Genomic DNA, 14622 nt, shown 5'->3' on the forward strand with positions numbered 1-14622 from the left:
TCCTTACTGAGCACACAGACAAGAAAGGGAGCCCGTGACGGCAGCTGATTGGTCGAGAGCGTCACGTGGGTCTGGCTGCTGGAGGACTTCAAAGCGACTGTCATGGCGGCTCGGACGGAACAGGATCTTGTATTTTAGGAACAGAGTGGAGCGAAACGTGTTCCTGAAAACATCTGAAGGAGAAAGAGGCCGTGCAGATGTTGAACCTGTCTTCATTTCAGATCCACACAGGTCCCTTTAAAAGATGTTGAGAGGCGGCGAGCCGAGCCGGTCGCTCCTCATCTGCTACAGGAACGCCAGCTGGAAAACTGCGTTTGTCACGTTCATCCCGCTCCTCATTTCCTGTCAGGGTTTCAACATGAGTGTTGATTTGGAACAATGCTGACCATCAGAAGTGGGACTACGGCAGGAAGTGGTCCGTGCTCGTTAGCAGACGTTGAAAAATAGTTTGTCCTTCTGCTCTCTAGTCACACAAACACCACCTGTCCCAGGTGAGGTCTACATATAGAGTTACCACCCACTGTTATCATCATCATCATCATCGTCATCATCATCATCATCATCATCATCAGTAATTATGATCCGTATTATTTGAATATAGGTGTCAGCATGATTATAAATGACATGCATGTGAAGAGGATCAAACAGAAATCAGAGTAATGGCTTCAACAGTTATAAGCACAAGTCTTCTGGGACTGCAGACTGAATGGACTACAAGAACCATACAACACATGAACTACAGACATTTACTACTTTGTTAGATGGAAGTTGTGTTTGGACATGAATTAGTTTCAGTTGTTAATTAAAGATATTAGATCTCTAATAGTAACAGAGTCAGGGAACTGACCTCAGAGTCTCCAGTCTACAGTCTGGACTCTCCAGAAAACCACACAGCAGCTCCAGTCCTGGATCCTGCAGCTTGTTGTGTCTCAGGTCCAGCTCTCTCAGATGGGAGGGGTTGGACTTCAGAGCTGAGGCCAGAGAAGCACAGCTGGTCTCTGACAAACTGCAGCCCCTCAATCTGAATAAAGAATAAATGATGATGATGAAAATCAATTTCTAATTCAATAAAAACTTTATTGATCCTTTAAACAGTTGCATTTGGAAACATGCTCTGGTATCTTTGTTTTCATCTAAATGTCGGTGTGTGTGTGTGTGTGTGTGTGTTTATCAGAGATGGGAAGTACTTTGTTACTGCTCTCTAGAATATTTTTATAGATATTTTAGGTTTATCTTTTTTTGCGCCAACTTTTTTCTCTGACTCCTTACATTATCCGAAACTGACTCGTTACTTTAGTTTCATATAATTTCAGTGAAGTTATGAATTTTCACACCATCAATACTGAAATAAAATACTGTGTGTATTTATATGTTTCTGTGTATGTATGTGTGTCTCTTAATGTGTGTCTGTGAGTGTGTATGTTTGTGTGTAGGAGCAGTCTGTCTGTGTGTGTGTGTGTGTGTGTGTGTGTGTGTGTATTTCTGTGTGTGTGTGTCAGTAAATCAACACATTTGTTCGTAGAGTCCCAATCATCCGTTCAGTTTTTGCACAACAGCAACATAAATAAAACTTGTTTTAAACATAAAGAAAAAAACTTTTGTCTCAAAAAATGAAAAATAGTTTGTCCTTCTGCTCTCTAGTCACACACACACCTCCACCTGGCCCAGGTGAGGTCTACATATAGAGTTACCCCCCCCTGACCTCATCATCATCATCATCATCATCATCATCATCATCATCATCAACAGTAATTATGATCCGTATTATTAGAATATAGGTGTCAGCATGATTATAAATGACATGCATGTGAAGAGGATCAAACAGAAATTAGACTAATGGCTTCAACAGTTAATAAGCACAAGTCTTCTGGGACTGCAGACTGGATGGACTACAAGAACCATCAACATATGAACTACAGAACATTTACTGCTTGATAGATGGAAGTTGTGTTTGGACATGAATTAGTTTCAGTTGTTAATTAAAGATATTAGATCTCTAATAGTAACAGAGTCAGGGAACTGACCTCAGAGTCTCCAGTCTACAGTCTGGACTCTCCAGAAAACCACACAGCAGCTCCAGTCCTGAACCCTGCAGGTTGTTGAGACTCAGGTCCAGCTCTCTCAGATGGGAGGGGTTGGACTTCAGAGCTGAGACCAGAGAAGCACAGCTGGTCTCTGAAAACCTGCAGCCCCTCAATCTGAATAAAAAATAAATAATGATGATGAAAATCAATTTCTAATTCAATAAATACTTTATTGATCCTTTAAACATTTGGATTTGGAAACTACTATGATTTGAAAAGTACGTTGTTACTGTACAAACTGTAGACTTTTTTACTTTATCTTTCTTGAGCCGACTTTTTACTTTTACGCCTTACATTTGTCAAATATATATGTAAATGTAAATGTGTGTATTTATACATCTTTTCCAGTCTTAACAACTGCTCAAAGCGCTTTTACATCTACAGGAAACATTCACCATTCACACACATTCATACACTGTGGCGGGGGCTGCCGTACAAGGTGCCACCTGCTCATCAGATAAACATTCACACACATTCACACTCCGATGCGCAGCACCGGGGGCAACTTGGGGTTCAGTATCTTGCCCAAGGACACTTCGACAATGACTGCAGGGGCGGGGATCGAACCACCAACCCTCCGATTGGCAGGCAACCGCTCTACCACTGAGCCACAGCCGCCCTTACATATACATACAGTGGGTTCGAAAGTTTGGGCCCCCCAGGTAAAAATGTGTATTAATGTGCAAAAAGAAGCCGAGAAAAGATTAAAAATCTCCAAAAGGCATCAAATGACAGACTAGACATTCATATAATATGTCACAAAAAGATAGATTCCTTTTTATCATTTACGCTTTCAAAATAACAGTAAACAAAAAAAATGGCGTCTGCAAAAGTTTGGGCCCCCTGCAGAGTTAATACCATGTACTGCCCCCCTGCAGATTTTCTTGCATGCCCCCCCCTTTGGAAAGCTGAGACCTGACAGTGTCATGGATTGTTCTCAATCATCGTTTGAAAAGACCAGGTGATAACTCTGCCCAAGCCTTTGTGGATGCCATTTTTTTGTTTTCTGTTATTTTGAAAGTGTAAATGATGACATATCATACGAATGTCTAATCTGTCTAATCTGTCAATTGATCCTTTTGGAGATTTTTCCATCTATTCTTGGCTTCTTTATGCACATTAATAAACATTTTTACCTGGGGTGCCCAAACTTCCGAACTCCATTGTATGCGTTTGTCTTTTTGTGTGTATGTTTGTGTGTCTCTGTGTGATTGTGTATGCGTATGTGTGTGTGTGTTTCCATTCCTTTTCCACCACGAGTCCACAGCTACAAACCCAATCAACAGAGATCTCTATAATGAAACATGATGGAACAAGTCTAATGGTGCTCGGTTAGAACAATGACATCATGTTGGAAAGCACAGCCACAACCATGTGTCACTAACTAAGAAACAGTAGTGTTAGCCACGATGCTAATGGTGCTGCTAACGGCTAACGGTGCTGTCACTAACGTTCCTCCAACCTGTTCCTTGCAGATTGTCCCGTTACTGAGAATCCAGCTGTTAGAAGGTATATGAAGTGAAGCTAACGCTAACAGCTGTAGGGAAGCTAACATGACCTTTAGCTGTCTCCATGAAGGAAACAAGAGCTAGCTCACTAATGAAAACATTAGCATTCTGGCTAGGTGGATGTGGTTGTTAAGGTCATTTTCAAACTACCCCCTCCCGTACTAACATTACTCGGTACGTAGAGTTAGCACTGGGTTCTTCAGGCCCCCAAATGCCATGTATTTCTTTGTGTGTCTCACTCCCACAACCCTCTCACATAAGTGATTGTTTGTCAGACGTGATATCAAAAGCATGTGGATAGAAAAAAAATCTGAGATTAGCTAACATTAGCCAACATATTTATGAAGATTCATATTCAAATAGTAATGTCAGTAGTCAAATAAACTGTATGTGAGTACGAAACATGAACTGACCTCAGAGTCTCCAGTCTACAGTTTGGACTCTGCAGTCCAGCACACAGACGCTCCACGGCTGAATCCTCAAGGATGTTGTGTCTCAGGTCCAGCTCTCTCAGATGGGAGGGGTTGGACTTCAGAGCTGAGGCCACGACTTCACACTCAGTCTCAGAGAGGTGACAGTTAATAAGCCTGTGATGACAGAGAATAAGAAACATTTAAAATATAATCAAATCTGACTCTTTTATCCTAAAAATCACGTTTTGATTGACAAGGGTCTGAAGTTTGATTCCGATATGATGAGGTCAGAGGTCACGGGATCCCTTTCAAAACCCCCATGCAGACAGACAGAGATCCGTTCTGTGGAATCGATACTGGATCATTCAGATGAAGAAAATGATCCCTCTTCCCTTACGACAATACTAACAATCCTAATTAATCTTTTGGTAAGTTCTTTCTATTTTTTAAGAAATGTTTTGGGCGACCAGATGAAAGGAGAAGAACGAGCTCTAAAAAGCTCGGCCCATCTCTAAAGATGCTCCTCGTTGGAAACTAGACCAGGTAAAGGTGCAGCTTTTATTTAACGAGTATGGAGATGTTTGGTTCCTCTCTCACATCCAACAATAATTAGAGATATTGGGGGGGGGGGGGGGGGGGGGCTCGCCTCCACTTCCTGGTACATTTGATTCTCATTCACATATTTAAAGTTGATTTGGGATATTTCCCTTTGGATATGAAGGAGATGACAGAGTTGTACAAGGTTCCCTCTGACCTGCTGCATAGAGACAGAGAGCATCACATCATACTCTGAAAGCCACGCCCACCTGGGGGGGGGGTGTTCTCTGCTTCTGTCTGTAAGCTAAGCTAACACACAGGGTGGTGTGATGATGCTGTGGGATCCTACAGTCTTCCCATTCTTTCTGCTGAATCCTCACGTCTGGATCCACTTCTTTCTTTATGAAAACTAATTTTTTCAGCTCGCCAGCTTATGAAAACTTAAGTTCTGGGTTATTTAGTCCTCTGGTGGTGAAGATCAGCACCTAGCAGCTTTTAGGGCTGGTTCTGATGTTTTCTAGCAGATAGAATAAAGAGGAGGAACCTTCACACAATACAAGTCAACGGAGCGAGGAGAGAGCCCCACCCCCCCCGTCCCTTTTATTAAAGTCTTAATGTTTACATCAAGAATCCACCCTCAACCGTTCCACTAAAGAGGAACTACCTGGTCCAGTTCTGGTCCAGTATTGAGCGAGATCCTAATGACGGGCCGGCATGAATCAAGCTATGATGAAACCTAATGGGGTGACAATAGAGGTGGGGGGGGGGGGGATGTGATTCCACATTGAAATCATTTAAATATTGAGGTTTTGCATCTTTTAGATACCAGGAGCCTGGATGATTTCTGTTTCCTACAGCTGGGACCACAGAAAGGGAATCAAACTCTCTCTGAAATAGAGGGGACACAGGTCCAGATGTGTCCTAGAGAAGACTCCACAGCCTGACTGCTTCCTGAAACAGAAGAAACATGCATCCCCGGACAAAGAGATCAGGTCTGTGGTAAATGCCAAAGCCTTTTTCACCAAACTCCTACCGGGAACGGAGGTCTAAAGACTACAGGCTTGTAGTTCACACTGTTGAGAATGCACTGGATCCCCAATCTCTGGCCAGACCCTGAACACAGCGGGAACTATAAAACAGGTCGACCAACAGGCCAACATTAAATACTGTAAGGAAGGCTGCAGGAGTCCTGGCAGATGGAGAACCAGGTATGGTTCTTAATGTATGAACTGCTAACGCTGCAGCTGTGTCCCACATTAATGTGATCATCTGAGGAAGGAGTGCTGTTGGTGCTGATTATTAATCTGATCATTAGTCGCTGCTTGTTGATATCGTGTCGAGCTTATGGAACTGTAGATGCTACATCGCTAGTCTCGCCCCCCCCCCCCCCGTGGATTAATGATGACAGAAGATACTTTCGATCACCATCGGCTCACTCTCACAGCGTTGGACACAACTAAGACATTTGCAGAGTAACATGTAGAAATATTTCCAATATGCAGCTTTATCAGACGTAATCTGCCCGGCAACACAAACACAAAACTCCTCCAGCTTTAGTCCTGGTAAAAAGTCCTAAAACTAGAAATGGGATCACTGCTGACTCAGAAAGTCTCTCTGGACGAGAGAGAGAAGCAGCTGCAGGAGGAAGAAGGGAACGAGCTTTAAAAGTGGAGGGTAAGCTCTGGAAGCAGGGACAGGTGACGTGTGTGTGTGTGTGTGTGTGGTGTGTGTGTGTGTGTGTGTGTGTGTGTGTGTGTGTGGGTGTGGGTGTGTGTGTGGGGGGGGCAGTTCTGCTGGAGTCTCCTGATCCAGTAAAAAGAGATAAAGGGGACATTAGATTAAAGTGGAGCTGCTGAATGATGAAGGACTGGGCATTGGAGGACTGGGTTACCTGTATGAAGTCTCTCCAGACTCAGTCAGCAGCTCAGCTGTGAAGGGGGACATTTCCTGGAAGAAGAAGAAGAAGAAGAAGAAAAAGAAGAAGAAGAAGAAGAGTTGATTAGAAACTGCCCCCCCAACTCTCACAGTCCTGTCTATGTGACAGGATCCTCACTGCTTCCCTTTCTACTCCACGTGCACTATTTCCTCTGTATCCACCACTTCCCTTTCTACTCCACGTGCACTATTTCCTCTGTATCCACCACTTCCCTTTCTACTCCACGTGCACTATTTCCTCTGTATCCACCACTTCCCTTTCTACTCCACGTGCACTATTTCCTCTGTATACGTGCACAGATGAAGCCTGCAGGACTGTCTGACAGCAGCTCGTGGTTTCAGAGGTGAGGAAGAAGAGAAGAGATTGAATGAGTTGATGATGAAGAGGAAGAGGAGAGAGAGAGGAGAAGGTAAAGGAACAGTAAACCTGGAGGGGTAACACTGAGGACCCCCCCCCCCCCCCCAGTCTGACCACTGCCAGATGAATTAAATGTAAAGTGAAAGACTGACATCTGGATGGAGAGCCTCTCCACCACAAGCTGCTGCTTCAACTCTCTGGACCATCAGGAGACAGCTGGTCCTCTCTGCTGTCCTCACACACATCAGGGTCTGTCTTTGACGGAGACGGATCTGGGGAGACAAGAGGACACAGCAGAGGGTAAAGTCCCTTTTGGAAATCCTGGTGACCCACATTAATAAAGGTCTAGCAGAGGTCCATCAGAGCCCTTTGGAGCAGGTCTTTATCCTCCTGGTTCCTGTTGTTATCTACTGACAACTTCCAATAAAGTCCCAATGGAGATATTAAATCATGGTTAAGTCCAGACCACATCCAAAGTGGGTCGGTACAAAGTCAAGACCGAGTTTCACCAACAACATTTAACAGAAATGAGAGACTGAAGACAGAGAAGAAGAAAGCAGCAGACCTGCTGTGGTTACTGGGACCAACCAGCACCTTAAAGCTCCAGCAGCTAGTCTCCAGTTCTGGTCCTGCTTTAACAGCCCCGTTATGTTTCTTTGAGATATTTACTCACCTGCTTCCTGTCTGGCAGGTGCAGCCCTGTAGACTCTGTCATCCACCCTGAAGGGATAAACATGAATAAAGCAGTTATCTTCTTGGGAGAGGTCCACTAAATCCTCATCAGATGAACCTTTAACACTTGATTTCCTTCAGTCAGACTGATCTCAGAGCTGTGACAAAGATGAAGTGATCAGCTGTTTAGTGTTGAAATGAGAGAAGAAACACTGAGATCAGATTTGATGGTTGGACAGGTTGATGTCTCTGATCATGATGTCATGCTGTCCGCTGTAATCCAGATTTATTTCCTGCAGACATCAACACAACAACAACAGTCGTCTTCACATCAACTCAAACACATGATCACAACAAGCTTCTGGCTCAACAACAGTTATCTCAGTGCGCTTTCCATAAAGAGCAGGTCTAGACCGGAGTCTGGGATGTTATTTCTCTCCCAGGTCTTTCCATAAAGAACTGGAAGCCCAACAGTTCCCACCAAGAGCAAGCACTATGGCCACAGAGGCAAGGAAACACTTCCTTTAAGAGGGAGAAACCTTGAGCGGAACCATGGCTCAGGGTGGGGGGCATCTGTCTAGACCGGTTTGGGGTAAGGGGGTATAAAGAGAGAGAGAGAGAGAGAGAGAGGGAAGAGATGGAGAATTGTAGCAAAGGGTGTCAAGCAGGAACATGGAGGCAGCAGGTGACTCCAACCACAGATCCAGAACCAGAACCGCCAGCAGGAAGTGATAGGAAAAGAGAGGGAAGGGGCAAGAGAGAGAGAGGAGAGCGCAAGACTCCGGGAAAGGGAAGAAGTTGAGTTAGTAACATGCAATAAATGGAATGAGGTTGCATACAGATAGAGAGGAGGAAGAGATAGGTACTCAGTGCAAACTGGAACCTGAACGCTCTGGTCCCTGGACTCAGACTGGAGCCTGGTTCCACAGGAGAGGAGCCTGATAGCTAAACACACTGGTCCCTGGACCCAGACTGGAACCTGGTTCCACAGGAGAGGAGCCTGATAGCTGAACGCTCTGGTCCCTTATCCCAGACTGAAAACTGGTTCCACAGGAGAGGAGCTGGATAGCTGAACACTCTGGCTACCATTCTACCTTTAGAGACTCTAGGAACCAGAAGTAGCCCTGCATTCTGGGAGCGTAGTGCTCTTGTAGGGTTGTAAGGTACTATGAGCTCTTTAAGATAAGATGGTGCCTGACCATGAAGAGCTTTGTAGGTGAGAAGAAGGATTTTAAATTCTATTCTAGATTTTACAGGAAGCCAATGTAGAGAAGCTAAAACAGGAGAGATGTGGTCTCTTTTCCTGGTTCCTGTCAGAACACGTGCTGCAGCATTCTGGATCAGCTGAAGAGTCTTTATGGACTTTTTCGAGCAGCCTTATAATAAAGAATTGCAGAAATCCAGCCTGGAAGTAACAAATGCATGGACTAGTTTTTCTGCATCATTTTTTGACAGGATATTCATCTGATTGGCTGACTGTCCTCTCTCTCCTCTCACAGCTTCACTGAGAAGGTTGGAGGTCTACAGGAAGTACTGGATCTGTGCGTTGATACTAACTGTGTTTAGTCCAAAACTGCTGAGACCAGCATGGACTGAGTCCAACCCTCTACTGACCTCAGAGTCTGCAGTCTCCATTCTGGACTCTCCACAAGATCACGCAGCAGCTTCACATCTGAATCCTGCAGATCGTTGTAACTCAGGTCCAGCTCTCTCAGATGGGAGGGGTTGGACTTCAGAGCTGAGGCCAGAGAAGCACAGCTGGTCTCTGACAACATGCAGCCCCTCAATCTGAATAAAAAATAAAGGATGATGATGAAAATCATATTCTAATTAAAAAAAAACTTTACTGATCATTTAAACAGCTGCAATTGTAAACATGCTTTGGACTCTGTTTTTTTATCTACATGTCTGGGTGTGGTTCTGTGTATGTGCATGTCTCTGAATGTGTGTCTGTGTGTGTGTGTGTCTGTGTGTATATTTATGTGAATGTTTGTTTGTGTTTGTGTGTGCTTCTGTTTGTATCTCTGTGTCAGTGTGTGTGAGCGTGAGCGTGTGGGTGTGTGCGTGAATGTGTGGGTGTCTCTCTGTGCGTGTGTGTGTCCCTGGAAGGGTGTGTGTGCCGGTGTTGATTTCTCCGTGTGTTTTTCTGTGTGTCTGTGTGTTACTCTGTGTGTGTGTGTGTGTGTGTGTGAAAGTGTGTGATTGTGTTTGTGTTTGTTGTTTTTGTGTGTGTTTCTGTGTGTTTTTGTGTGTGTGTGTGTGTGTCTGTAGGAGCAGTAAATCAAATCATTCGTAGAGTCGTAATCCTCCGTTCAAACTGCAACATACAGTGAGGAAAATAAGTATTTGAACACCCTGTTTTTTTGCAAGTTCTCCCACTTAGAAATCATGGAGGGTCTGAAATAGTCCTCATAGGTGCATGTCCACTGTGAGAGACATGTCCACTGTGAGAGACATGTCCACTGTGAAAGACATGTCCACTGTGAGAGACATAATCTAAAAAAATATCCAGAAATCCCAATGTATGATTTTTTAACTATTTATTTGTATGATACAGCTGCAAATAAGTATTTAAACACCTGAGAAAATCAATGTTAATTAATATCTGGTCCAGCAGGCTTTGTTTCTAACGTTTCTTGTAGCCCTTCACCAGGTCTGACACCCTGCAGAAGGGATTTTGGCCCCCGCTCCACACAGATCTTCTCCAGACCAGTCAGGTTTCTGGGCTGTTGCTGAGAAACACGAAGTTTGAGCTCCCTCCAAAGATTCTCTATTGGGTTTAGGTCTGGAGACTGGCTAGGCCCCCCCAGTAATTATTATCCGTATTATTTGAATATAGGTGTCAGCTGATTATAAATGACATGCATGTGAAGAGGATCAAACAGAAATCAGAGTAATGGCTTCAACAGTTAATAAGCCAAGTCTTCTGGGACTGCAGACTGAATGGACTACAAGAACCATCAACATATGAACTACAGAACATTTACTACTTGATAGATGGAAGTTGTGTTTGGACATGAATTAGCTTCAGTTGTTAATTAAAGATATTAGATCTCTAATAGTAACAGAGTCAGGGAACTGACCTCAGAGTCTCCAGTCTACAGTCTGGACTCTCCAGAAAACCACACAGCAGCTCCACGTCTGAGTCCTGCAGCTCGTTGGTACTCAGGTCCAGCTCTCTCAGATGGGAGGGGTTGGACTTCAGAGCTGAGACCAGAGAAGCACAGCTGGTCTCTGACAAACTGCAGCCCCTCAATCTGAATAAAGAATAAATGATGATGATGAAAATCAATTTCTAATTCAATAAAAACTTTATTGATCCTTTAAACAGCTGCATTTGGAAACATGCTTTGGTCTCTTTGTTTTCGTCTACATGTGTGTCTGTTTATCAGAGAAGGGAAGTACTTTGTTGCTGTACTCAAGTAGATTTTTTAGATATTTTTACTTTAACCTTGTGTGCCGACTTTTTACTTTTTACTAAATTGGCTCGTTACAGTAGTTTCGTATAATTTCAGTAGAGTTACCGTTTCCGTGTCATCAATACTGAATCACAATAAATATTATATAAAAATATTCAATCTAATAATTCATATTTCTTCCTTTATTTTCTTTCCTTATTGAGCACACAGACAAGGAAGGGAGCCCGTGACGGCAGCTGATTGGACGAGAGCGTCACGTGGGTCTGGCTGCTGGAGGACTTCAAAGCGACTGTCATGGCGGCTCGGACGGAACAGGATCTGTTATTTTAGGAACAGAGGAGCGACACTGTGTTCCTGAAAACATGTGAAGGAGAAAGAGCCGTGCAGATGTTGAATCTGTCTTCATTTCAGATCCACACAGGTCCCTTTAAAAGATGTTGAGAGGCGCGAGCCGAGCCGGTCGCTCTCTCTGCTACAGGAACGCCAGGAAAACTGCGTTGGTCACGTTCATCCCGCTCCTCATTTCCTGTCAGGGTTTCAACATGAGTGTTGATTTGAACAATGCTGGACCATCAGAAGTGGGACTACAGCAGGAATGGTCCGTGCTCGTTAGCAGAGGACTGACGGGAGGATGAGAAGGGTTGTGGTGTGTGTGTGTTGTGTGTGTATCTGTTTGTGGTATTGTGTGCGTTTCTGGTTGTATGTGTGTCTGTGTGTATTTGTGAAAGTGTGGGTCTGTTTCTTTGTGTGTGTGTGTCTATGTGTGTGTGTGTGTCTGTTTGTGAGTATGAGTACACGTGTGTGTTTTCTTTGAATGAGTTGAATTGAAAGCCTTTATTGTCATTGTACCAGTACAATGAAATTTGGAGAGCACTCTCTAAAAGTGCACACATTAATAACACATACATAAATATACATATACATACATTAGTGCAAGTCTGAGTGTAGGTTGAGTATGGTGACAGCTTTGGGAAAAAGCTGTCCCTGAGTCTATTGTTTCTGGCCCGTATTGACACTGAAGCGCCTGCCTGAGGGCAACAGGTTAAAGAGATGGGAGCCGGGTGAGTGTGTCCCTCAGGATGTTTCTGGCCCTACTGAGACAACGGGAGTTTTAGATGGCAGTCAAAGAGGGCAGAGGGCAGCCAATTATTTTTTGTGCAGTGTTTGTCACCCTCTGCAGTTGCTTCCTGTCGCTCCTCCGTGCAGCTGAAGTCCAGGATGAGTTCCTTGGTCTTGTTGATGTTTAGTGCCAGGTTGTTTGATGCACACCACTCACTAAGTTTCAGGACCTCATCTCTATAGGCGCCTCGTTTCCCCTGTAATCAGCCCCACCACCGTTGTATCATCAGCGAACTTGATGATGATGTTCTCTGGGTGGGCGGGACTGCAGTCGGATGTGTATAGGGAGTAGAGTATGGGCTCAGCACGCAGCCCTGTGGAGAGCCAGTGCTAAGAGTGCGGGAAGAAGAGAGGTGAGGACCCGTTTCACCTGCTGGGGTCGGTTGACTAAAAAGTTCTTTATCCAGGAGCAAGTTTGTGGTGGCACCCCAAGTTGGTTAGCTTGGGATCAGAATGTCCGGTATTATTGTGTTAAAAGCTGAGCTGAAGTCAACGAAGAGCATCCTAACGTAGCTCCCTGTTTCTCCAGGTGACTCAGCGCTGAGTAGAGAGCAATGGCTATGGCGTCTTCGGTCTGTTAGTCCGATATGCAAACTGATGCGGATCCAGTGTGGAAGGTAGACAGGCTTGATGTGTTTCAAAATCAGTTTCTCTAAGCATTTGGTGATGACTGGGGTTAGTGCTATGGGGCGAAAATCATTGAGGCTGGTCGTGGGTGACTTTTTAGGGATCGGGATGATTATAGCAGACTTCAAACAGGGTGGAATGACAGCTTGTTCCAGAGATAGATTGAAGATGTCTGTAAAGACCTGTGATAGCTGCCAAGCACATGCCTTGAGCAGCTTCCCAGGTACTCCATCTGGACCAGCAGCCTTTCTGGGGTTCACTGCACAGAGCGCCCGCCACACATCCTGTACCTCAAGAGTAAGTGGGGGGGGGGGGGGGTGCTGGGAGCTAGTGGGGGTTGTGATGGTTGTTGAAGTGATGAGGCTGGATGCTGTGTTGAGACTCAAAGCGGGCAAAGAAGCTGTTCAGCTCTCTGCCGTCCCGCATCCAAATTCCCGGGTGTCACAGCACAGCCTCTGTAATTGGTGATGGTCTGTATGCCCCGCCACACTTGCCTGGGGTTGTTGAGCTGTTCCTCTATCCTCCTCTTATATTCAACTTTAGCAGTCCTAATGCCTCTCCTCAGGTTGGCACGAGCGGCGCTGGACGATGTTCTGTCGCCTGACCGGAAGGCTGAGTCAGGGCCGGAGGAGCATGCGGACCTGGCGCGTCATCCAGGGTTTCTGGTTTGAGGACACCCAGATACACTTTTCCACAGTGACATTCCCAATACAGTACTTGATGTAGGACAATACTGTATCTGTGAATATTCCAGGTCTTCGTGGTAGAAGGCTTCCCACTGTGTGTTATCGAAGCAGTCCTGTAATCGTGGAGGGCGTCCTCGGCCAGGTGGTGATGGTCTTTTTTGTGGGCTTGTTTGTCGCCTGAGGGGGTATATGCCGGAGTGAGGAGCAGGGAGAGGTGGTCTGACCGGCCCAGGTGGGGAAGGGGTACAACTCTGTACGCATGCTTGATGTTAGAATATACATGATCCAGAGTGTTTCCCCCTCTTGTAGGGCATTTTACATATTGGTGGAATTTTGGTAATACAGTCTTGAGATTTGCCTTATTGAAGTCCCCTGCAATAATGTGGACTCCACTGGGGTGGGCGCGCTGGTGGGTATTGACGGCATTTAGCAGCAGAGAGAGAGCCGTGTTTACATTAGCATCTGGTGGTATATAGACTGCAGTGATGACAATAACGGCTAGCTCTCTAGGCAGAAAAAAGGGTCTGCATCTCACCAACATAAACTCCAAGTCAGGAGAACAGTGTCTGTCCAAGATAGTGCTATTATTACACCAGCCTTCATGCACGTAGATGCAGAGCCCACCTCCTCTGTTCTTCCCGGCGTCACTGTTTCTGTCCCATCTGTGTAGCGTACGGCCTGCTAGCTGCACCATGGCATCAGGGATTTGCGTGCGTAGCCATGTCTCTGTGATGATAAGCACACAGCAATCACGAACATAACGATTACCAGCCAGCTGTATTTCCAAATCGTCTGTTTTGTGTACCATGGATCTGGCATTTGTAAGGTAGAGGCTCGGCAGCGGGGGTTTAAGTGGCTGTTTCCTTAGCTTGAGCAGTAGCCCAGCCCTGCAGCCTCGTTTTTGTTTCCTCTCGCGTCGCCGTCTGCGTCGCCTGCCAGACCCGATAACAATCCACGGAGATCCCGCTGGTCTCGCTATTTCGTCCGGAATGTTGTGAGTGCGGTAAAAGTCGCCGGAGATGGTCACCTTCAATTGGAAACCGATGTCCAGCAGGTCCAGACGACTGTAGTGTTTCGTAATTTGAGTAGACAAACTTACAGCATACAATAAACACAAAAAGAAGCACAAATAGGGAGAGCTGTGAGCCGCTGCGTCTGTGCGCGCTGCCATCTTAAGCAACGATGCCAAACTGCACTAGACAGTGTGTGTGTGTGTGTGATTGTGTGTGCGTGTGTGTGTATGTGTGTCTGTCTGTGTATGTGT

The 14622-nt window shown here is 45.3% G+C and overlaps 1 protein-coding gene across 1 annotated transcript in view; it reads right to left on the reverse strand.

Annotated features, from left to right (window-relative positions):
* Positions 1 to 804: 804 nt before the first annotated feature.
* The window catches only part of LOC116678665 (NACHT, LRR and PYD domains-containing protein 12-like), a 36719-nt gene continuing 22901 nt past the window's right edge, over positions 805 to 14622 (reverse strand). Inside the window, 4 exon segments of the mRNA XM_032508434.1 lie at positions 805 to 1021; positions 2025 to 2198; positions 4006 to 4179; positions 10591 to 10764. Coding sequence (XP_032364325.1) covers positions 835 to 1021; positions 2025 to 2198; positions 4006 to 4179; positions 10591 to 10764 — 709 coding nt within the window. The 3' untranslated portion in view covers positions 805 to 834.

Source organism: Etheostoma spectabile, unplaced genomic scaffold (assembly GCF_008692095.1).
Source record: "Etheostoma spectabile isolate EspeVRDwgs_2016 unplaced genomic scaffold, UIUC_Espe_1.0 scaffold00007636, whole genome shotgun sequence".
Lineage (NCBI taxonomy): Eukaryota > Metazoa > Chordata > Actinopteri > Perciformes > Percidae > Etheostoma > Etheostoma spectabile.